Consider the following 25,459-nt stretch of genomic DNA (forward strand, 5'->3'; position numbering starts at 1 on the left):
GACCTGAAGAAAGGGATTAGGAGAGCTAAGAGAGGGCATGAAAAATCCTTGGCGGATAGGATCAAGGATAACCCCAAGGCATTTTATGCGTATGTGAGAAACATGAGAATGACGAGAACAAGGGTAGGTCCGATCAAGGACAGTAGTGGGAGATTGTGTATCGAGTCGGAAGAGATAGGAGAGGTCTTGAATGAGTACTTTTCTTCAGTATTTACGAACGAGAGGGACCGTATTGTTGAAGAGGAGAGTGTGAAACGGACTGGTAAGCTAGAAGAGATACTTGTTAGGAAGGAAGATGTGTTGGACATTTTGAGCAACTTGAGGATAGACAAGTCCCCCGGGCCTGACGGGATATATCCTAGGATTATGTGGGAAGCAAGAGAGGAAATTGCAGTACCGTTGGCAATGATCTTTTCGTCTTCACTGTCAACAGGGGTGGTACCAGGGGACTGGAGAGTAGCGAATGTTGTGCCCCTGTTCAAAAAAGGGAATAGGGATAACCCCGGGAATTACAGGCCAGTTAGTCTTACTTCTGTGGTAGGCAAAGTAATGGAAAGGGTACTGAGGGATAGGATTTATGAGTATCTGGAAAGATACTGCTTGATTAGGGACAGCCAGCACGGATTTGTGAAGGGTAGGTCTTGCCTTACAAGTCTTATTGAATTCTTTGAGGAGGTGACCAAGCATGTGGATGAGGGTAGAGCAGTGGATGTAGTGTACATGGATTTTAGTAAGGCATTTGATAAGGTTCCCCATGGTAGGCTTATGCAGAAAGTCAGGGGGCATGGGATAGAGGGAAATTTGGCCAATTGGATAGAAAACTGGCTAACCGGTCGAAGTCAGAGAGTGGTGGTAGATGGTAAATATTCAGCCTAGAGCCCAGTTACAAGTGGAGTTCCGCAGGGATCAGTTCTGGGTCCTCTGCTGTTTGTAATTTTTATTAATGACTTGGATGAGGGAGTCGAAGGGTGGGTCAGTAAATTTGCAGATGATACGAAGATTGGTGGAGTTGTGGACAGTGAGGAGGGCTGTTGTCGGCTGCAAAGGGACTTAGATATGATGCAGAGCTGGGCTGAGGAGTGTCAGATGGAGTTCAACCCTGCCAAGTGTGAGGTTGTCCATTTTGGAAGAACAAATAAGAATGCGGAATACAGGGTTAACGGTAGAGTTCTTAGTCAGGTGGAGGAACAGAGGGATCTTGGGGTCTATGTACATAGATCTTTGAAAGTTGCCACTCAGGTGGATGGAGCTTGTAAGAAGGCCTATGGTGTATTAACGTTCATTAGCAGAGGGATTGAATTCAAGAGTCATGAGGTGATGTTGCAGCTGTACAGGACTTTGGTTAGGCCACATTTGGAGTACTGTGTGCAGTTCTGGTCGCCTCACTTTAGGAAAGATGTGGAAGCTTTGGAGAGGGTGCAGAGAAGATTTACCAGGATGTTGCCTGGAATGGGGAATAGGTTGAGAGTTCTTGGTCTTTTCTCATTGGAATGGCGAAGGATGAGGGGTGACTTGATAGAGGTTTATAAGATGATCAGAGGAATAGATAGAGTAGACAGTCAGAAACTTTTTCCCCTGGTACAACAGAGTGTTACAAGGGGACATAAATTTAAGGTGAAGGGTGGAAGGTATAGGGGAGATGTCAGGGGTGGGTTCTTTACCCAGAAAGTGGTGGGAGCATGGAATGCGCTGCCCGTGGGAGTGGTAGAGTCAGAATCATTGGCGACCTTTAAGCGGCAATTGGATAGGTTTATGGATGGGTGCTTAATCTAGGATAGATGTTCGGCACAACATCGTGGGCCGAAGGGCCTGTTCTGTGCTGTATTGTTCTATGTTCTATGTTCTATGTTCTAACCCTGTTTTACCCATAGGCCCATTATTTATATTGCACATTTTTATGACACACAACTACCGCGTTACAGGATAACAATTTGTAATTTACCTGATACTATCACCTAAAATAACATCCACTTTTAAGTGTCAGGTTCAATAACTGCCTTGTATTTGGGAATTGATGGTCTCAGCTACACTCACATCTGTACCATTTAGGAGATTCTTCTGGTGAAGTGCTAGTGTCCTTACATGTGAACCAGGAAGCTCAAGGGGTGTGTTGTAACACCTCTGCACATGTTGATTGATATCACTGTCAGTAACATTTGGTTATTTTCATTCCTTGTGTCGCATGTTGTCACGCTGAGTATATAGCATCTGGAATCAGAAACAATCAGGGGGAAAATTCTTTTCTTTCCCAATCTGAATAACACCCATCCACATTGCCATTTGTTTTCTGTCACTAAACCAATTTTGTACTCATGCTGCTACTGTCTTTCCCCTTCACTGGTTTTAGCTTTGCTGAGAAGTCTGTAATACAGCACATTATCAAATGTATTTTGGAAATCCATAAGCATAACTACAACCATATATAATCGTCTCTGTTCCCTCAAAGAATGTCCAAGAAAGCCAATTCAAGATATTTTTTCCTTAATAAAACCATGCTGGAATTCCTTAATTCATTCAAATTTACAATATCAAAAAGCTCAAGACACACAAGATGATATTAGATATTAATGCTTCAATACATGCAGCCAATATCAAAATGAATTAATATCTTTGATAAAACATCTTCATAGTGCTGTTTTTACATACACAAGCAATTCCTATAAGACCTAGTACATTTATAACTCAACATAAATTTTCCATGATCCCATCTTCCTTGTCAACTTTCTGAATAAAGTTAGGTTCAAACAATTAATCTTCTGATTAGTTACTTAATAATCCTACAGCAGTCAGCCTCAATGACCATGTATCACTATTCAAACTAACACATCCTACTCCAGACTCATTTCATAGTCCTTCAAGCAAATGCATTGTTGCTTGCCTTGTCCATGCAGATACCTTGGATGCACCTTTCCACCATGAACATTGGCACTCCACTTTCGGGAGATATCACCACAATCCTGGCATTCTCCAGTGCATTGACACCACACAGTACATTGACAGACAACTCTAAGAGAGTACTCTGGCAACCAGCAGTGTACATTTACATTGGTTATAGGAACCACACAGAGATAGGAATCCATTATACAACATGGGTCAGGCTTGCTATCACAGCAAGCATTCATGCATGCCCTTGCCCAGTTGTACCTTGCATTGGCAATTGATGCAGTCATGCAAACAGGTAGGTAGCTGTAATGTGTAGCAGTCCTCACTCAAAGGCGCATTTGTCTTTTCCTTCTGTCGGTGTGCCCAACACTCTATCATCTGTGCCTTGTGACCTACTGAGTGGTCAATAAGAGGGATGAGTGTAGTGTCATTGGGGACATTTGTGTCCTCCAAACAGGGGTATGGGCATGTAAGGACCAGCACTTGCCAGTTGAAGTCATTCAGGACTTGTATTATGGTTATCCTACCACATCCATTTGCAGATAGTGAAGAGATAAGTGGGTTGGCAGAAAAGGGGAGTGGGGCAGGAAGGCCTGTGTAGGCAAATGGTTGAGTGATGATCTGGGGAAGTGTAAAGTCTGTAGGGTTAACAGAGTGGACATGTAAGAATGGAGAGGGTAATAATGAGGGTCTCAGTGTCGTGGCAATGCTGAGGCTGTTCAGAACAACAAAAATGAGAACACAATGTGTTAAGTCTGGCCTGTTAAAAATAATTACTTTTTGGATTGTAAATTCAGTTGTAGTGATTATTGATGTTAATAAGATGTCATCCGTCTTTTGAATCAAGCATTACTGTAATCATCGATAAAATGTGGAGCTGGAAAAACACAATAGGTCAGACAGCATCAGGGTGGCAGGAAAGTCAACATTCGAATTAGGACCCTTTATCAGGTCCTGACCCAAAACGTCGACTTTCCTGCTCCTCCGACATTGTCTGACCTGCTGTGTTTTTCCAGCTCCACATTTGATCAACTCTGACTTACAGCATCAGCAGTCCTTACTATCTCCATTATTGCAATGATTATGCTCTTGACAAAAGCCTAAAGGAGCTGTAGTTAATAATTACAGTTAGCAATTATGGTTAGTGTATAGAAAATGGTATAAGAAAGAAAATTAATGGAAGTCGGGGTTTAAGGATGTTCAGGTGAGAAAGAGGTTACATTTGTGTAAGGTGGATATTGTCTGTTAGTGAGGCTTTTAGTCGTAATTCAAAAAAAAAGTTGGTGACATGTTTAACCGGGGAATGTTGGAAATGGTTTGTGAAAGTGTAGCATTAAGAGAATGTATGTTGTGTTGGTGCTCAGGCAACCAGGAATAAAATAGAGAGATGGTGTGTTCTCCTAACTGCCTTGTTTAGAAGGTAGAATATTTCTGAAATAGTTCTAAGGATAAAGAAAATGGCATTCTGTACCATCTCCCTCCACTTGGCATGGGATAATTCTGGTTGAGTTGATAGCACATAGCTTCATGGGTTTATTCATCTTCTGCATCTCTGCAAAAAGTTATCCTTTTAGTTTATATTGTCTCTCCTTATTATTTATTTAAAAAGTATTACTTCAGACATAAAAACATTAAATTGCATTTGCTACATTTTTGACCATTCTACTAAACTGTCAACATCCTTTTGAAGTCTATCTTCATCCTGCTCATAGTTCACAATACTTTCGAGTTTTGAGGTACCTGAAAATTTTGACATAATGCCCAATACATAGAGAAATGTATTACTGCTCCTTGGAGAAATCCCTATAGATCTGGCTGCAATCTGAAAGCTAATGGTTCATCCATACTCTCTGAGCTAGATTGAATGTTCCTTCTCCTCTGCCACCAGCCAATGGATTTGAAGACTGTGAGAGGGTGGGGGCTCACATAATTGGCTAGCAGCATTCGAAGATAGGATTTCCTTCCAAGAGAAGTGCAAAGTTTTGCCTTAAAGCAAGAAATGCTTTTCCCAGTATGAAATTGTGACGGGATAATGTCAGGACCAGGGAGAGTGTTCCTAGCAACCTTTGAGCTAGCGTGTAGGGATTATATCACCTGTAAAATCCAGCCCTGTTTCAATTAATCATCTTTGTATCTGGGTTAATCTTTTGTTCTGTTGGCAAGCCTTTGAGGTGGCACTTTATCACACACCTGTTGTAAATCAATGTTTATCATATTAACTATGGAATTCTCATTAACCCTTTCTATGAGCACATCAAAAATGTAATCATGTTAGTGAAGTGTCATTGTGAATTTTGTCCTCAATTATGGTTTATACAAACTTTCCCACTACTGAAATTAAACAAACAGGCCTGATGCTGTTCGGCTTGTAAGCTTAACAACACAGAGGGTAGGAATGGTGCTGATGGAAAAACTTGCAATCAGTAAATATACCTCTTTTGACTCGAAGTAGGCCAATTATTTTGTTGTTGTGTTGGAAGGATTTTTGAAAGTTAATTTGCATTGAATCAACTTTATCTGTAGCTTCTTACAAATGCATGAATAGGAAAAGTTTAGAGGGATGTGGGCAAAATGCAGGAAAATGGGACGAGTTTAGTTTGGGAAAACTGGTCAGCATGGATGAGTTGGATTAAAGGTTCTGTTTCCATGCTGTAGGATTCTGACTCTACTGAACATTTATTTCCTTAAACTGGCTTATTCTAAGGCATCATCATGTGTGCAGCATTATTTGTATATTTTGTTAGAAAAATACCTCTTAATGGATTATCTTCTTATTTTCTGTTATCATTTTTGTATGACCTGTTCCCCACTCTGGTTCTGCCTTCAACATAAGGAGATGTGGCCAAAGTGAATAGCATTGCCTGTGTTCCATGACTGCTATGTCAATGGATAATGGTCATATTTGATGACATTCTTGCCCTCTAGAAACATCTTGTTTATGTGTGGTGACCTTGAAAAGTTTCAGCATTTGACCATTACCCTTAACAATGATTCAACAGCTTCTAGAAAGGTAATTGGACTGAGAGCTTTTGAGAGTGAAGTATCGACATTGAAATTGATCCCAATGTAAGTAAAGAATCAGAAGGCCTGCAAACGCTGCTGGCATGGTTGCACACAATAATGGGAATGTTATAAGCCGAGTTGATATTAATACTAGACAAGGCAAAGCCCAGAATGAAACCAGGCTTGATAATTCCTAACTTTTTTTCTCCCTTTTCTTCTGTTGATATCAGTCATTGAGCACATTGATCAAGAATCTGCAAGTGTACTTTCAACAAGCATGAAAATGTTTACTAAACAAGAATTATATTACATTAAATGAAATGTTTGGAAATATATCAATATGAAGGATTCAAACTCACTATTACTTTTTTCCCAAGAATGTTCTTAAAAACACCAAACCTCATTGTAGATTCACATTGTTTTTACACTAAGGTTTCTTGCTCAGGCTGGTACAGCTTCAACCAGTTTACTTCACATGACAATAAAACCTAATTTTAATTTTAGTTGTAATTCTGACGAACTTATGTGAGTTCACTAGACACGTTTCTTCAGCTGCCATCATCCTCCAAGGAACCTAAAACAAATTACAAACTAAACCTACCGTCATTTTAACTTCAGAGCAAGCACAAGAGTTCCCTAAGCTCAGTTTTCAGTAATACTGCAAGATTTGTTTCTCAAAAATAGCTAACTGACTTCTGGATTTTTCTGTTTCTCTGTATGACTCTGGATCCCTATTGTTTCCGTAGCACAGTTGTTTCTTTTCACTAATGCACCAAGCCAACATTCCCATCTCTTCATTACAAGAACAACACAAAATATAAATCAAACTTATAGTTGTATATTGCTCCTCATATCTCCCAGCAAATCCACCCAGAGTTAGAAGAGCTGATATTTCTTTGACTTTTTTTTAATTTGTGGGATGTGGATGTGGGATCGCTGATTGGCCAGCATTTTCATTGCCCATTCCTAGTTGCCCTTGTGAAGGCAGTGGTGAGCTGCCTTCTTGAACTGCTGCAGTCCAACTGCTGTGGATTGACCCACAATGCCCTTAGGGAGACAATTCCAGGATTTTGACCTAGCGACAGCAATATATTTCCAAGTCAGGATGATGAGTAGCTGGGAGGGGAGCTTGCAGATAGTGGTGTTCCCATGTATCTTCTGCCCTTGTCCTTTCAGATGTAAATAGTTGAGAGTTTGCTGTCAGAGGATCTTTGGAGAATTTCTGAAGTGCATTTTGTACATAGAACACACTGCTGCGAGTGATCACCAATGGTAGAGGGAGTGGATGCTTGTGAATGTATATATTGATGTTCAAATATTTGAGATGACTGAATTATTACATTATGGACATTGCTACCGACCTGCAGTTTAACAAAATAACAGGGAACCACATCACCAGACCATGCCAGGCTGCTAATAAGTGGCCACCTGGAGTAAAACTATCTCAACCATTTGGAAGAAAGCTCTATAATGCAGGAAAAATGTCAGGCAGCACACTACCCTTCCTGACTCTAATGACTTTGTAAGCTGTTTTCCTCCTGCAGTGACAAACAAGCAGGTATTAAGGGAGATGAAAGTGGATGGCCCAACAATGACTGTTGGTGAGGGTGGGGAGGTATCCCAAGTGAGTGAGAAAGCAGTATGGAAGGCAAGCAGGGTTAGTCATGTCAGGTATTGGGGTGGTTGCCAGCAAGTGAGGGAAGATATTACAGGCAAGTTAGAATATGAGAATGTGAGCCGTGGTGCAAAACAGCAGAGATAGAGTGAGTATGAGGTATCAGAGAAAAGATCATGGTACTTACCCTGGTGGGGTGCAGAAGAACATTGACCTTCTTCCTAAAACATTAGCCACTGCTCCGGATGGTGAGACCATGCTACCCTGGATGGTAATCTCAGAACTGCAGGAGTGATCAACTCTGCCAGTCCTGGAGGAAGGCAATGACTCTCCTCTGCCCCACGCACTTCACTTGCCTGTTTCTGAAGAAGGGCACCAATTTCCCCATCTCTGCTATGTCGGGGACAAATGTCACAAACCATGCAGGGCAGCTCTGACTGACAGTGGTTGTCAGGTTGTACAACAGTCTTTTAAAGATGGTGCGTTGACAGGGATACCAGTGTGTTAAGGGATATGACGGCAATGGCAGATTCGTCTGCACATGTTGAATGGACGAACTGGGCTCACATTGGATGAGAGGGCTATCATGGGGATGGATTAGATGGTTCATGAAGCATGATTGAGATGATAGTGCAAGAAACTCACTAGGCCTCATGCAGAGAAAGACAATGAAATTGAAACATCAAAATATTGTTAAGATTCAGAGCTAGTAATCTGGTGGATTTGAATCAGGTGGAACAGTGGCTCAGTAGTTAGCATTGCTGCCTCGCAGTGTCAGGGACCAGGGTTCAATTCCACCCTCATGTGACTGTCCATGTGGAGTTTGCACATTCTCCCCTTGTTTGCATGGGTTTCCTCTGGGTGCTCTTATTTTCTCCCACAGTCCAAAGATGTGCAGGCTAGATTGATTAGCCATGAAAAATGCAGGGTTACAGGTATGGGATGGGTCTGTGTCGAATGCTTTTCGGAGGGTTGGTGTGGATTTGATGGGCCGAATAGCCTGCGTCCACACTGCAGGGATATATGATTCATACTTCAAAATAGGCTACAAGAATTGGAAATTGCTTGAAAATGTTTTGAGACTGGTTGCCAACCTAAAAAATGAATTATCTTTAAAACTGGAGATTCTCTGACTGTTTGGGGATATCCGCAGGTATCTCTCAAACAGTATTTCCCAGGCTATCTTGCGACATAGGGATAGGGCGATTCAAGATTCAGTCACTGCATCTACATTACCAAGCTGTAAGGGGCAACATAGATTAGCCAAAAACTAAAGTAATCCCAAATTCCTGTGAAATTGTTATTTTTATCTTTCGGGCCTCATAAACTCTAGAGCCACACCCTTTTTAAAAATCATATATTTTCACCTTCTTTCCTTGACCAATCACCAAGCAACCAAACCTGTTGAGTATATCAGATATACCTTATCATGCAGGAGGGGGAATAAAAGTTCTTTCCTACTTCTCCTAAGTAGAATATTAAAAGAATAATCCACTCCATCCATAATTCTTGACATATTTGCGCTTATTTTCACAAGTTACTTCTAAAATCCTATTCTTCTGACTTTTTCTGTTATTCCTGTATAACATATGATGTGTGCCAAAACAGCACCAAAATATATCACACATGATTCTGCTATCAGGCATTTACTGAAAAAAAAAGTTCGTTAGGAGCACAAGATGGGAAGTCACAGGTCCACGGTTCCTGATTTAACAGTAGACAGATTTTTGCCCTTGTGTTAGATCTGAACCCTACTACCCACCAGAAGGTGCAGTTGGGAGGCAGGATCTAAAAATTATTTAAGTTTTATTTTTATAGACATGTCACTAGATACAATTAGTGCAAGCACAGCTGAGGGAAATTATAAAGTACTTTTTACAAAAACCGATTAAAAGCCCTGTTATAGCAGGCAATTAATAATGTTATAATTTACTTTTTACTTCATGGCTTTCCAAAAAAAACAATGCAACAGCTATTGATATTATGTCACATCTCCTGTTTTGCAGAAACTCTGAAGAGATAAGATGATATGATTTAGCATCAGCTTCATTATGAAGCAATCAAACCCTTAGTCCAGCAGAATAAATTTACATTGACAAGCCAATCATTTTTATTGGCCAAGAAACTGTGTGAGCAGAAAAAAATAACTCCACAATCAATTGCTCTTCTCTGGCTTCTCAACTTTACTATTAATTTATTGAAGGAGACAATGGTGGATGTACCTTCAATTGCCTCTGAACTCTGGAATTCCCTCCATAAACCTCTTTACTTCCCTTTCTCTCCTCCATTGTTTAAACCTTTTGTCCTTGACCAAGCTTTTAATCATCTCTTAAAATAGCTCCTGATTGTGTCCTGATGACAAATTTTGTTTTGTATTGCTTTTGTGAAGTATCTTGAGACTGACATTTTCACTTTTTTTTGGATTGTGTCAAAGATTTATTTAAATATGTGGCTCCTTTAAAATTTCTACAGCAGTGAATGCATGATAATTTTAAGGGACACCGTGCCTGATCTCCATAGGTACTTTTGAGTTGTTTTGCATCTGAGAATTGTCACTTGGAACATTTCATTATTTTAGTAATGCCACATAATACAAATCGTTGCCTACATTTGAGCAGTCAGGTGGGTCAGGACAGAAGTACAAGCTTTCAAATCGTAGAAGTAATCTTGCATTTTTGCTTAAAATTTAAAGGCTAAATATTAAGTTTGTAGACTTTTGTTTGAGAGATTGGGACTGTGAGCAGGAATTGGTTTAAACATGACACAGTTTCAGCATTGGAGGTTAGGATTTTAGATGTAATATTCTGACATTGTTTCAAAAGTACACATTCTGATTCAGCCTGATAAGATTAGATATAGCGCCTAGAGCTGGATTTTACTAGACCCCACTTCCCTCTACCTTGAAACCCATTGGTCAGGGAGTATAAAATTTAGCATTGTATCCAATCAGTGAAGTTAATGCAAACCATTTCACTCAGCACTCATAGAGGGGAACCTTACTGTATGGTCTGCAGTGATTAGAAACAAATCTCGGGACCTAATAGATCTCTATAATAATGGACAGTCAAGAAATTGATGAACAAATGTGGTACATAGGCAAGTAAGTGAACATAAACATTCATTCTCTGAAGTATATATGCCTTTCCAAAGAGGTGCTGCAAAATGTACTTTTACAAACCCTATTTTTCTCAGATTGCGACAATATCATTCCCACTTACGGTGTAATTTCCTGACTTCATGCTCCTGGTGAGAAGTTTCTCTCATACACGTTTCATATTGGAAATTTAGGAATGCATAGGCAGGATTTTCCAACTTTAGTGTGGAAGGCAAACTCAGAATGTATGCCTTTGATATAATCACAATGCATGTAATGTTCAGCTCTTCGAGCACATCTCCCTTATCATAATCAATACGCACTTTCTATTATTTTAATGGGGATGCTGATTTTTAATAAAGGTAATCCTTCAACTAAAAAAAAGGTATTTAATGGTTGGAGTTATGGTGAGAAGAGCATGTTGGTCCGCTCCCAGTCTTAAGTGATGTAACGGATGGAGAGGTGCTGTTGAGAAAATTTGCACTCACGATAATCTGCTCACCAATGCTCAGTTTAGTTTTGCTAATGCCACTTAGCTTGAAACCTCATCAGTGCCCTTGATAATGTCAGAGATGCAAGAAATGAATACAAGAGGAGAAGATCGCTCAAAGGCAAGAAAACATTTGAACATCATAGCAAATTGCACAATAAACCTGAAATCAACGGGGATCAGAAGGAAAACCATCCAGTGCTGGACTTATACCTGATGCGAAGAAAGATATCTATGTTTGTTGACACTAGTCATAACAGTCGCAGGATATCACTTCTGGAGATCACTTTTGGTACTCCTTAAAGAAGTATTCCCAACCCAGTTATGTTCAGTTGATAGAAGGTCAGAAATGACATTATTTGCTAATAATTTCATAGTAGATACCTTAATTTTAAGCCAGTGCAATATGTCTTGTCTTATCGTATAGTTTCCACCTGGTACAGCAATGGCTCTGCCCAGGAATGTAGGCAACTATAGAAAGTTATGTGCATGGCCTAGACCATCACAGAAGCCAAACACCCATCCATGGACTCTATTTATACTTCTCAATGCTGCCAACATCATCAAAGATCTGTCCCACCCCAATAGTGGTCTCTTCCAACCTCTTCCATCAGGCAGAAAATACAGAAGCATGAACATGTACACCAACAGGTTCAAGAACAGCTTCTTCCCTGTTGTTATTAGACTGTTGAATTTCCCTTTCTAATTTCAAATAATGCTGATCTTGGTTTGTGCACCTCCTGTGCAATGTAACCTGTATGCATCATTCTATCTCAGCAGCCTATGACCTGATTGTCCTTGTTTACTATGAACTGCCTGTACTGCTCGCAAAACAAAACTCTTCACTGTACTTAGGTATATGTGACTACAATAAATTAAATCAAATCAAATCAATAAATCAAGCCAACTCAGTTCCCAACTTACCCCATCTCAACCCTAACTCCAGTGGGCTGTATCTATGGCCAGTGTGCCTATCTGGTGCAGCTGGTTCTGTAAATTAATCCAGCTCTGTTGAGACTTGAGTCTAAAACAGGGGAGAAAGTCTTATTTTACAGCAGTGTTAGATTGCAGTGGGGCAGCAGTTGGGACTGTACCTGACCTCCATGATCAACTTCTTAGTCAAGTTTGGGAAAGGAATCACAGCACACCATAAAAGTCAACCTATGCCTGTACTGTATTTAATGCAGCGAATAGAGCTCCCTAGGATGGCTTGCCTTGCTTTTATTGATGAGATTAAATTGCACCTCTCCACCTTCTTCCCACCCCCACCCAACCCATGATATCACAACTGTTATTAAATTGACAAACTGAAAAGTTGTGGATTAATTTAGAGAAAATCCAAACCATCTTATGTTCTTTCTTCATTCTTGTCCTATACATTGTCCTGTTGTTGATTTAAAAGCATTCAGATAACATACAACCTTGGTGTTCTGTTTGACTGGGCTGTTGATCATTTCCCATATATTGTCCATATCCTATTCCTCTTCCCCTTCAAATTTGCTTTCCTGATATTAACGTGCATCTGGTACCAAGTCAAGGGGATCTCCAGGCATTAGCAACTGTGTTATCACTAGTTAAAAATCACACAACACCAGGTTATAGTCCAATAGGTTTAATTGTAAGCACTAGCTTTCGGAGTGCCGCTCCTTCATCAGGTGGTCGTCAGCATCTCCAAATCGTGTTATCACTAAGCATGGATACAATCACACTGCAGTATTCTCACAGACAGTAAAATGTGCTGGTTATCTTTCAGTTTTAGTTACATTTGACAGAGAATAAAATTAATAATTGTGGTAAGGGACTAATGCAGTATCACAAACAAACTTCCCAAACAGAAATTTAATTTTCCGGGCACAGTGGTTAGCACTGCTACCTCACAGCACCAGAGACCCGGGTTCAACTTCCCGTGTCTGCGTGGGTTTCCTCCGGGTGCTCCGGTTTCCTCCCACAGTCCAAAGATGTGCGGGTCAGGTGAATTGGCCATGCTAAATTGCCCGTAGTGTTAGGTAAAATGTAGGAGAATGGATGGGTTTCGCTTCGGCGGGTCAGCGTGGACTTGTTGGGCCGAAGGGCCTGTTTCCACACTGTAAGTAATCTAATCTAATCTAATCTAATCTAATTGAAAAAAAAATCTTTCAGCAGTAATTATGAATTTAGTACATTTTTAACAAGCCAGTTGCACCTAATTCAACAAAGGTGCATTTTTATTTTTGACAGCAAGAAGAATAGTGTAAGAGGGCAAGTGGCTATTATTTCTAACTAATTGAAGTCTGTATAGAGGAGTCATGGAATTCAACATTGTACTCTAAGGAGGTAGACTCACTGACAGAAACCTTTGGATTTATTTGTTTAATTGTTCATTTACAGTTCTTATTTCTATCAGTTTCAAAGGATTAAGGATAGTGCATGCTCAGTTTTACCATCATTGCTACTGCAAAATTTGGGCTATTACATCAAAAGGACAATGTTGTTTTGATTGAAGGACATATATACATAATGACTAAGTTTGAGCAACAGTGTGGATTAGAAGGATTTTGCTTCTGCATTCCAGAAATGTGGATTTGACTTGGACAGCTGTTAAAGATGTGCCGACTGACATTCTCCTTTGAAAATAATTCAATGAATATTTAGGTAAAAGTATGACTGGGAGAGAGAAGTATAAAGTGAAGACAGTGATTATAGTCCATCTGGACCAAGAATATGTCACCCTTGGAATGGAACTCGTTAGGGCTGAATAATTTAGGCTGCTTACCGAGGTGGATAGCCTAAGCTTTGTCAAATTACTTTAGAGGGTCAGGGAGACAGTCAGTGATTTATTTGCTGAAAGATTTAACTTATGATTTTTTTCCCTTCTTTTAGAGCTAATTGATTATGATGGACCTGAATGAATATTCAGATGAATGACCCCTTTCATCCAATACTCATTTTTTTTTAATCTGGTTGACCTGTACTGAGCTTAATAGGCTCAACAAACAATCATGTTTGGCCACAGTTCCTTCACCTGCACTGTAGGGCTTCATCGTTGATCAAATTGCAGTTGTCACCAGCTAAAAACAGACTAACAGTGGGTGTGCTTTTAACTGTAAATGTTCTTTCTTCTGTGCTGTTCCCCTCAGCATTTTATTTTTGCTAATTGAAGAGAAAAAAGTTAATGAAATAAAAACAGCTTGAAAATATTCGTACCTGCCACTCCTTGGTCCTGGTGATCAATTGCAGAACATGTTGGTAATAAGCAGTCAGTTCTGCCATTTTTCACATCAGAAACTGATGTTCAAGAATAGTAAGTGAGTTCCTGTTACCCATCTTTGAATGTGTGGTTAATGATACCATTTAATTTTGTCAAAATCAGATGGTGGCATTTTTTTAAGAGGAAATGAGTTCTCTTGCTCAATATTTATCTCCCAACAATTAAACTATAATTGTCTGGTTATTATCATATTTCTGTTTGCTAAAATTTCCCATTAAACCCTGAGATAACTGGAACAAGCACTTTCTGATCTGTGCCAAATGTCAGACCAGACTCATTAAAAAAATGCATTGAGACTCACAATAGCATATTTAAGAGATCTAATGTCTGTTTTTAATTAGGTGCCCTGGACACTTGACATATCAATACAGACCTTCAACTTGCTTCATTCACTGCAAAGTTGTTTGCAATATCCTGTGGAAAAATGCAAAGTTTCCCCTTTCTCCTATCAACCATGCTATGCTCAGCTATTATTACTGCCTGAAACCTCCAAAGTTGGCATGTTCGCCCACCTTGCCTGCGCCAGCATGGCAGGAAATGCTGCACAACTTGCTGGATCTGGAGAAATACCACGATTCCCTCCTTCTCCATTAGGAAGTAACTCAGTTATACCTATAGCTATTGGCTTTTAACTTGTATAAAGCGCAACATGCAATTAGAAAGAAAGAAATACTCTCAGTTCTAGTGCATCTTTAACAATGTTAAAATGTTCAAAAAAAGCTTTTGAATCGATGACATACTTGATGTTAAGAATTGTCCACGTTGTAATATAGGGAAAGATAGTAGCCATGTAGCATTCTGCAAGGTCCCACAAGCAATAAAAAGTAAATGATCAATTAAGCTCCCAAGGGAATATTTTGATCATATCACCAGGATGGCTCCCACTTTTTTCTTCAAGTGAGCATCTGTGGGTAGCTCAGTGGCTAGCACTGATGCCTCTCAGCGTCATGAAGTTGGATTTGCTTCCACCTTTGGGTGACTGTGTGGCGATTGTACATTCTCCCCGTGCCTGCATGGATTTCCTCTGGGTGATTCATTTCCTCCCACAGTCCAAGATGTGCAGCATAGGTGGTTTAGCCATGGTAAATGCAGGGTTGCAGGAATGGGGTGGCAGATGGATTTGGGTGGGTTGCTGTTCGGCGAGTCAGTATGGACTTGAATGTCCTACTTCCGCATTGTAGATTCTATGATTCCACGAGAGAACACATAGTTCCTATTTGTTGCCATCATAGTGATATGGTTGAGGGAGGAACAAGACTGACAACTTAACATTCCAGGATATACATCTGCAGGCAGGACAGGTGAGAGTGCAAAAGTGGAGGGTATGTCACATCATTAGGTAGGGAATCAGTTACTGCAGTAAGGAGGGACGATATCTGGAAGGGTTAAATGAGGCTTTGTAGGGAGAACCTAGGGATAAAAAGGGGGCAGATCATACTGTTAGGAGTGTATTGTAGGCCCCTAAATAGTCAATGGGCATTTGAGGACCAGACATGCAGTCAATTCACTGAGTGGGTGTAAAAACAATAATAGGGAAATTATATGACCAGATTTCAACTACCCCAATATTAATCATTGTATACAAAAGGTTTAGAGAGGGCAGATTTCTTGAAATGTATTCAGGAAAGATTTTTTTAATATCAACACATAGATGGTCGTATATGGGACAGTGTAATGCTGGACCCAATTCTGTAGAACAAAGCCACACGGGTATTAGAGATGGCAGTGGCGGAGCTTGGAGATAGCAACCACAACACCATCTATATGTTTTAAGTTTGTCATGTAAAGGAAGAAAGATGGCCTGCAAAAAAGAGTTTTGGATTGGGGCAAAGCAAATGTTATTAAAACAAGGCAGAACTTGAAGAAAATACACTGTGTATAGCTACAGTCATAGCATCATAGAGATGTACAGCACGGAAACAGACCATTCGGTCCAACCAGTCCATGCTGACCAGATATCCCAACCCAATCTAGTCCCACCTGCCACCACCCAGCCCATATCCCTCCAAACCCTTCCTATTCATATACCCATCCAAATGCCTCTTAAATGTTGCAATTGTATCAGCCTCCACCACTTCCTCTGGCAGCTCATTCCATACACGTACCACCCTCTGTGTGAAAACTTTGACCCTTAAGTCTCTTTTATACCTTTCCCCTCTCACCCTAAACCTATGCCCTCTATTTCTGGACTTCCTGACCCCAGAAAAAAGACTTTGCCTATTTACCTTATCCATGCCCCTCATAATTTTGTAAACCTCTATTAGGTCACCCCTCAGCCTCTGACGCTCCAGGGAAAAAGCCCCAGCCTGTTCAGCCTCTCCTTACAGCTCAAATCCTCCAACCCTGGCAACATCCTTGTAAATCTTTTCTGAACCCTTTCAAGTTTCACAACATCTTTCCGGTAGGAAGGAGACCAGAATTGCACGCAATATTCGAACAGTGGCCTAACCAATGTCCTGTACAGCTGCAACATGACCTCCCAACTCCTGTACTCAATACTCTGATCAATAAAGGAAAGCATACCAAATGCCTTCCACCTCTGACTCCACTTTCAAGGAGCTATGAACCTGCACTCCAAGGTCTCTTTGTTCACGAACACTCTCTAGAACCTTGCCATGAAGTGTATAAGTCCTGCTAAGATTTGCTTTGCCAAAATGCAGCACCTCGAATTTATCTGAATTAAACTCCATCTGCCACTTCTCAGCCCTTTGGCCCATCTGGTCCAGATTCTGTTGTAATCTGAGGTAACCCTCTTCGCTGTCTACTACACCTCCAATTTTGGTGTCATCTGCAAACTTACTAACTGTACCTCTTATCCTCGCATCCAAATCATTTATGTAAATGATAAAAAGTAGAGAACCCAATACCGATCCTTGTGACACTTCACTGGTCACAGGCCTCCAGTCTGAAAAACAACCCTCCACCACCACCATCTGTCTTTTACCTTTGAAGCCAGTTCTGTATCCAAATGGCTAGTTGTCCCTGTATTCCGTGAGATCTAACCTTGCTAACCTGTCTCCCATGGGGAACCTTGTCGAACACCTTACTGAAGTCCACATAGATCATATCTACTGCTCTGCCCTCATCAATCCTCTTTGTTACTTCTTCAAAAAACTCAATCAAGTTTCTGGGACATGATTTCCCACGCACAAAGCCATATTGACTATCCCTAATCAGTTCTTGCCTTTCCAAATACATGTGCATCCTGTCCCTCAGGATTCCCTCCAACAACTTGCCCACCACCAAGGTCAGGCTCACTGGTCTATAGTTCCCTGGCTTGTCCTTACCACCCTTCTTAAACAGTGGCACCAGGTTTGCCAACCTCCAGTCTTCCAGCACCTCACCTGTGACTATCAATGATGCAAATATCTCCACAAGAGGCCCAGCAATCACTTCTCTAGCTTTCCACAGAGTTCTCAGGTACACCTAACCAGGTCCTGGGGATTTATCCACCTTTACCCATTTCAAGACATCCAGCACTTCCTCCTCTGTAATCTGGACATTTTGCTAGATGTCACCATCTATTTCCCTACAGTCTGTATTTTCCATATCCTTTTCCACAGTAAATACTGATGCAAAATACTCATTTAGTATCTCCCCCATTTTCTGCTGCTCCACACAAAGATCGCCTTGCTGATCTTTGATTGCCCAATTCTCTCCCTAGTTACCCTTTTGTTCTTAATGTATTTGTAAAAACCCTTTGGATTCTCCTTAATTCTATTTGCTAAAGCTATCTCATGTCCCCTTTTTGCCCTCCTGATTTCCCTCTTAAGTATACTTCTACTTCCTTTATACTCTTCTAAGGATCCACTCGATCTATCCTGTCTATACCTTACATATGTTTCCTTCTTTTTCTTAACCAAACCCTCAATTTCTTTAGTCATCCAGCATTCCCATAAGGACTGCAGATGCTGGAGATCAGAGTCAAAAAGTGTGGTGCTGGAAAAGCACCGCAAGTCAGGCAGCATCCAACGAGCAGCGAAATCAACAGGAGAGTCAATGTTTCAAGCATAAGCTCTTCACCGGGAACAACTACTTGAGGGTAAATCTACAGTGGAATAATGGGAGGCATTTGTAAAAGGTATTGGAGAGAGTACAGGCCCATTATGTTCCCTTTAGTGTGAAATGTAGGAGCAACAAACCCATTGACCTCTGGATGTCTAGGAATATTCAGGATGGGATAACAAGGAAAAGGGAGATGTACCATAGGGTGCAAAAGAAGGGAGGCCATGGTGATGTCTAGAAAGTGCATGGGGAAAACAATTAGGAGAGCAAATGAAACATTAAACAAAAACACTGTTAGCCATGATTAGGGAGAATCCCAAGATATTCTACAAGTATATCAAAGGAAAGAGAATAACCAGGGAACAAATAGGGACTTTTTGGGATCAAGAGGGCAATCTACGTGTGAAGCTAGAGTACATTGGTGTTAAATAATGCTTCACATCTGTCTTTACTCAGGAGAAAGAAGATGTAATACAGAATTCAAGATGATGAACTGTGAAGCTCTTGAGCAGATTGACATAAGAAATGAGGAAGTATATGCAGATTTATAAGTGGACAAATTCTCAAATGCAGAAGAGGTAAAGGGATGCCAACAGTGTGGGTTCAATTCCTGCATTGGCTGAAGTTACCATGAAGGGCACTCCTTCGCAGCCTCAGTCCTTGCCAGACCTCCAGCTTAGACCGCCACCAATTGTCTCTCTCTGTAATCAGTGGCCACATGACCTAGTAAAACTGTGACAACTTTTTACCTTCTTAAACCTTTTTTTCCAATAGATTAATCAAAGTGTCCATCAACCAGGTCCAGCACATTAAACATCTTCATCTTGTGTTAAAAAACATTATCCGATTGACAGCATAGATCACAGATCAAGAGCTGTCAACTCAGCAAAGTTTTACTTTGAACTAGATATTACAACAATCTATTGGATGTCTGGGCTCTCAACTAAAAAATGCATTGTAAGACTCGCCCAGTTACTGTATCAATTTAAAAGCTGTTTTTATTAAATTTCACTTGAAATTAATTTATTTCTAAATTTGTAATCACATGTAATGCAAATTGGCATCGAAATTTGAAGTAAACTTTATTTGCATTACAGTACTTAATTTAAAACTGCAATAATCTTAATTGCCTGTTTGTTTCTTTTTTTCTTTTACAGGGTAACTTAGGATCATTCTGTTTCCTACTATTTGCTGCAGTTTGTTTACTAGGGTCAATATATCTCTGCATCGTCTTACCTGAAACCAAAAATAAAACTTTTGCACAAATATATCAATCATTTGTAAAAATGAACAAGATATCGGACCAAGAAATTGAGTGGACTCCATCAATGGAGAATGAAGTGATGATTCCTTTAGATGATGTGGTGAAGAACAAATCAAACAATGCCTCTGACAATAATGAATATATTTAATAACAGATAATGAGCAATTGTTTCTCTCATACTGCCATTAAATGTTTGTATTACTTATTACAGAGCTTTGAATTATTCGCCCTCATTCTCTTGCTGGTTCACCAAAAGTTAACTGTTTTAATGGACAAGGTGTACCAGTTGAGACAATGTGATGAGAACAGATTTGTTCTGCCTGCTTTTTGCAGCTACATCATCTCAGAATTTATAAAGAAAACCTTTGTAATTTCACTACAAAACATAAACTCTTACCTCACTTTAAGTCTTGAGTAAGAGAAAAATGGATACGGTCGCTGTTCCTCTTTTTGTTGTAATAAATGTGTTTGTGATGCTAACATATTACTCTAATTGACTCAAAAAGAACATGGCAAATTTTGAAATACATGCCTCCAGAGGATTATGACCATCCTTTCATTATATTTCTTAGAAGAAATCAGTGCCATACGGAGTTTCAAGTCAAATCTTATCAAATTGCTTATAACTGTAGCCTTGATTGCTGAGCTAACTCTACATTACAAGTACTGACAATCTTTTCAGTTGCAAGTATTCAATGCAAACAGTGGAATTTCATAAGAATGTAAGCTATGGTGAGATGTCAGGCAGAATCAGCAGAGGCCAAACAAACTAGACATTGGGAAAATTCAGCATGGAGACCAGAGCAGATACTTTGTGGTTTAAGCTTGCGCCAACTCCAAATGACCTCCATGTTGGATACCAGGTGCCATTATCTCAGGACACACTCCATGGGCAACTCATGTTCATGCACATTGACTTCCAATATATGTCAGCCTCTAACAACTCTCCTGGCATACTACTAATGCATGTGTTGCACTTCAATGCTCAGGCTGTATCATTAGAATTCTGCAGCAAGGACTCACCCAGCTCAGATTGCCTCATTATCATAGCATACACTCACTCTAAGTGTACCTGGATACTCACAGTTTCCCTGCCTTGCATTGCTTTTTTTCCCACTTTGCCCCTCGGAAACATAGGCTCATTTTACTTCAGTCTCGCATTGCCATTTAACGTGAACTCAGATGAAGAACATTTGTGAGGTTGTCACTAGGTCTCAGTCAAGTCAAGGGAAGTAGCCTCCACTCAGTGCTTCCTGACAGAATAAGTCAAAGAAAGCTTCTGATACCAGACCAAAGTCTTGGAAGTAGTCTATTAGCTCCTCGGGCAGTCAGAGATAGGGCTATCTCCACATTAGGGGTGAAGAGCTGAATATTGGAAAGTCCACTACCTAGCTTGAATCTTTATGCCCTTTTGTGTGCTGTTGTCCTCCTGGAGTGAGAGCAAGACAGTTCTTTAGGGAGATGAAAGTGGGCGGCACTGTTTCTAATTCAAGTGAGCGATGTCCTGACAATGATAGACAATGCAGAAGGTACCAGGGGCAAGGATGAGTGAGAGTGAGTGAGAGAAGATGCTGTAAGCAATATTGAGAGTGGTGGAGCATGAGCTTTGATGGAAGACATTGCAATAGTAGGGACCGAGTGAGGTATCAGAGAGAAGATGGTGGCACTTATACTTGCAAAGTGGAGAATGTCATTGGCCATCTCCCTGTGAGGTTTCAGTATTCCTCAAGAAATCAAAGACAGCTCTCACCACCTCAGACCAGGCTTTGCCTGCCATGTCTGGAGAAATTGTACAGAACCATACAAGGCAGCTCTGGACTGACAGTGCTTGTCTAGCTGAACAATGAGCTTTTATTGATAGAGTGGACACGATGGTAGTAAAGGTGTCTTTAATACATGTTGCGAGCATGGGAATCTTCAGGAAGGTTCAACAATTGCTGACTGTTCACAGCTTCAGAGATTCAAAAAATCTGGAGTTACCCGTGGTCCATCCAATCATGCACCTCAAGAAAGCAACTCATCACCAAATTCTCAAGGGCAATTGGGCTGGACAATGAGCACAGGCATGTAGCCTGTGAGGGTCATATCCCCAAACAATTTTTTAAAACTCTAAAAGCCTCGTAACTCTGTGTAGGACATGTGAGGAACTCAACTCCTGTTTTTAAGCACAATTTGGAAGTCATTGATACAAATCCAATGCAGCGAGACATGCAGAGTTCCACAATACTAAATCCACAGCTATTATTCACTGCCCACAAGACTGGAAAAATGTGGGGCAATTTCTCCAGTCCCCATGGACTTCATATTTTGCTATGTTTCATTTTTAGAACTTTTATGAATTAAGTGCCAGAATGGTGAAGAGCAATCTATTCCATTCACTTATCATTTACAGTTGATTGATTCTCACTGTGGCAAACAATTCAGAACAGCAACCAATTTAAATGGAAACAGGAAAGAAAATTGAGAACAGGAGATATAAAGACAAATGCAGTGAGGAAATGAGAGGATCAAATAGAGATCAAATCAAAACATCTTGTGGATCAAATTGTTGTCCTTTTCCAATAAATTGCTTGCAAGAACATTGAAATTCCAGTCAGGCTATACCAATATCTGGACATCAGTGTAATTGGAGATTGGAAGAATTACACAAAACGCTAAAAAACTGTTTAACCCAGGAATACCATTGATCTAGCATATTCATTCAGCTCCCAATGGGGTAATGAAAGGAAATCAGGAGACACCATGCCACGTCATGTAAAATTTCAGAGCTGCTATTTAATTTGAAAATGCTCTGCCTCTTATTGTTAAAGAAATGTTTGCTGCACAGAACATTCATTAAGATCATCTACAAGGGCTGGTGCTTGGTTGATTGCTTTTTGACATTTATAATGAATGATTTGGATGTGAACACAGGAAATATGGTTAGTAAGTTTGCAGATGACACCAAAATTGGTGGTATAATGGGCTACCAAGATGGTTACCTCAGAGTACCAGGGGACCTTGATCAGATAGAGTTTAATTTATTTTCAAAAGTCAAATCAGGGCAGGACTAATACACTTAATGGTAAGGTCCTGGGGAATGTTGCTGAACAAAGAGATCTTAGAGTTCAGGTTCATGGTTCCTTGAAAGTGGAGTTGCAAGTGGATAGTGAAGAAGGTATGCTTTCCTTTATTGGTCAAAGCATTGAGAATAGGAGTTGGGAGGTCATGTCACGGCTGTACAGGACATTGGTTAGGCCACTTTTGGAATACTGCATTTAATTCTGGTCTCTCTGCTGTAGGAGAGATGTTGTGAAACTTGAAAGGGTTCAGAACAGACTTACAAGGATGTTGCCAGGGGGAGGCTAAATAGGTTGGGGCTGTTTTCCCTGGAGCATCGAAGGCTGAGGCATGACCTCATAGAAGTTCATAAAATCATGAGGGGTATGGATAGGGTGAGTAGCCAAGGGTGGGAGAGTCCAAAGCTAGAAGGCATAGGTTTAAACTGAGATGGGAAATATTTAAAGGGAACCTAAGGGGCAATAATTTTTTACACAAAGGATGGAGTGTGTATAAGATGAGCTACCAGATGAAGTGGTGGAGGTTGGTACAATTACAACATTCAAAAGGCATCTGGATGGGTATATGAATAGCAAGGGTTTAGAGGGATATGGGCCAAATGCTGAAAAATGGGACTAGATTAATTTAGAATATTTGTTTAGCATGGATGAGTTGGACCAAAAGATCTGGTTCCATGCTGTACAGCTCAATGACTCTGTTACTCTATGTACTTGGGTTATGAATCTGAAGGAATTTGCTAAAGCAAACATTAGAATGCATTTTTAATGATAACTTTGCACTGCTCTGAAAAATAATTCATGTGTGCAAAATTGGTAGTGCAACCTCTGAATCAGATGCCAAGTTAACTGCGCAATAAACAAAACCAAGCAATGTTCTAGCTCGTACCATGTGCAATTTACACTTGGAGCGGTGCAATGCAGAACAGGATAGTACAGGGAAAGATGAACAATGATGGACAGGGAAGGAACTGTCCCACTCAACTGTAAAACTTATGTTTATTGACATACTGAATACATTCTTCATCACACCCCAGAGAGGAATAACAATCCAAAGAAAAACTCAGTTTTGAGGCAAATATCTAGGAAATTCCAAATAACCCTCCACCTAACTTTTCTCATGTGTGATCAAAACTAGTCCAAGAAATTACACTGGCCATGATAGCTCCTTCTAGCATTACCCTTTGGTGAGATGATTCCCACCTCCACCAGAAACAGGTCCAGCTCTTGCTTAAAGGAATTTAATGAATTGGTGTCTACTGCAAGTGACAACGACATGACTTAAAGATCTACTATTCTTCAAGAAAAGAACCACTTTCTGACACCATACTTGGAACTAGCATGATAGAGCTTAAGGTTGTTGTCCATGGACCTCTCAAACCTATTATAATTGAATTAAGCTGTCTGCTCAAGCATGGTTTATTCCTTTCACCATTTTATTAACTTCAACCTGTGGAATAAAATCTCAGCTCTTGTAACCTATCTTGATAGCTAAGGTGCTTCAAACTGAGAATAAGTCTATAAATGTACCCTTCAATATCCTGTTCACTATGGAAAGAGACAAAAATTGGACACAGTATTTCAATGGAGTCCTGCCTAAAAGGGTCAGGTACGGGAATTAGACAGTGTGCTTTACTTGACAGTAAACATCCCATTCTAGATATTCCTTCCATTACATTAGTTATAAGCTTTTAGGTATCTATGTAATGGAATACCCAGAACTCTTCCTTTCTCCACCTCCTTTCACACTTTCTTCCAGAATAATGCAAGTATGTTGAGTTATCGAGCCATGCAGCACAGAAACAGACCCTTTGGTCCACCCAGTCCATGCCAAATATAATGCCAAACTAAACTAGTCCTACCTGCCTGCTCCTGACCCATATCCTTCCAAATCTTTCCTATATACTTACTTATTCAAGTGCACTTTAAACGAGGATTTGTCCTGTTCACATGTATAGAATTGCACTTTTTCCAATTGAACATCATTTGTCAATCTGAAAGCCAATGCCCTAACACATCCAACTGCTGCAGTGTGACATGGATGGCAGTTGTAAGAATCACATATATTTTAGTATCATCTCTAAGCATTCTAAGCTAGATGAATGAAATAATAAGATCAACAACCCCAATGCCAGTTCCAACAAGATCCCTTGATCACAGTCAAAATAATTCAAATCCAACTGTCTGTTTATGTTCTTTTAGCAAGTTCTTGATCTAGCTCATTATATTGTCATTTTTATAAATGACCTGGAGGAGGGGCTAGAAGGTTTGCGGATGATACGAATGTCGGTGGAGTTGTTGACAGTAAGGAAGAATGTGGCAGGTTACAGCGGGATATAGATAAGCTGCAGAGCTGGGCAGAAAGGTGGCAAATGGAGTTCAATATAGCTAAGTGTGAAGTGATTCACTTTGGTAAGAGTAACAAGAAGATGGGGTACTGGGCTAATGGTCGGATACTTGGTAGTGTGGATGAGCAGAGGGATCTTGGTGTCCATGTATACAGATCTTTGAAAGTTGCCACCCAGGTAAATAGTGCTGTGAAGAAGGCATATGGCGTACTGGCTTTTATTGGTAGAGGAATTGAGTTCCGGAGTCCTGAGGTCATGTTGCAGTTGTATAAGACTCTGGTGCGGCCGCATCTGGAGTATTGTGTGCAGTTTTGGTCGCTATACTATAGGAAGGATGTGGGGGCACTGGAACAAGTGCAGAGGAGGTTTACCAGGATGTTGCCTGGTATGGTAGGAAGATCGTATGAGGAAAGGCTGAGGCACTTGGGGCTGTTTTCATTGGAGAAAAGAAGGT

The 25,459-nt window shown here is 40.3% G+C and overlaps 1 protein-coding gene across 1 annotated transcript in view; it reads left to right on the forward strand.

Annotated features, from left to right (window-relative positions):
- slc2a9l2 (solute carrier family 2 member 9, like 2) overlaps nt 1-19,749 on the forward strand; it is a 390,861-nt gene extending 371,112 nt beyond the window's left edge. The window contains exon 12 of the mRNA XM_060829178.1: nt 19,495-19,749. Within this exon, the coding sequence (XP_060685161.1) occupies nt 19,495-19,749 (255 nt within the window). The remainder of the gene's footprint in view (nt 1-19,494) is intronic.
- Nucleotides 19,750-25,459: the final 5,710 nt, after the last annotated feature.

This window comes from Hemiscyllium ocellatum, chromosome 1, assembly GCF_020745735.1.
Source record: "Hemiscyllium ocellatum isolate sHemOce1 chromosome 1, sHemOce1.pat.X.cur, whole genome shotgun sequence".
NCBI classification, from domain to species: Eukaryota; Metazoa; Chordata; class Chondrichthyes; order Orectolobiformes; family Hemiscylliidae; genus Hemiscyllium; species Hemiscyllium ocellatum.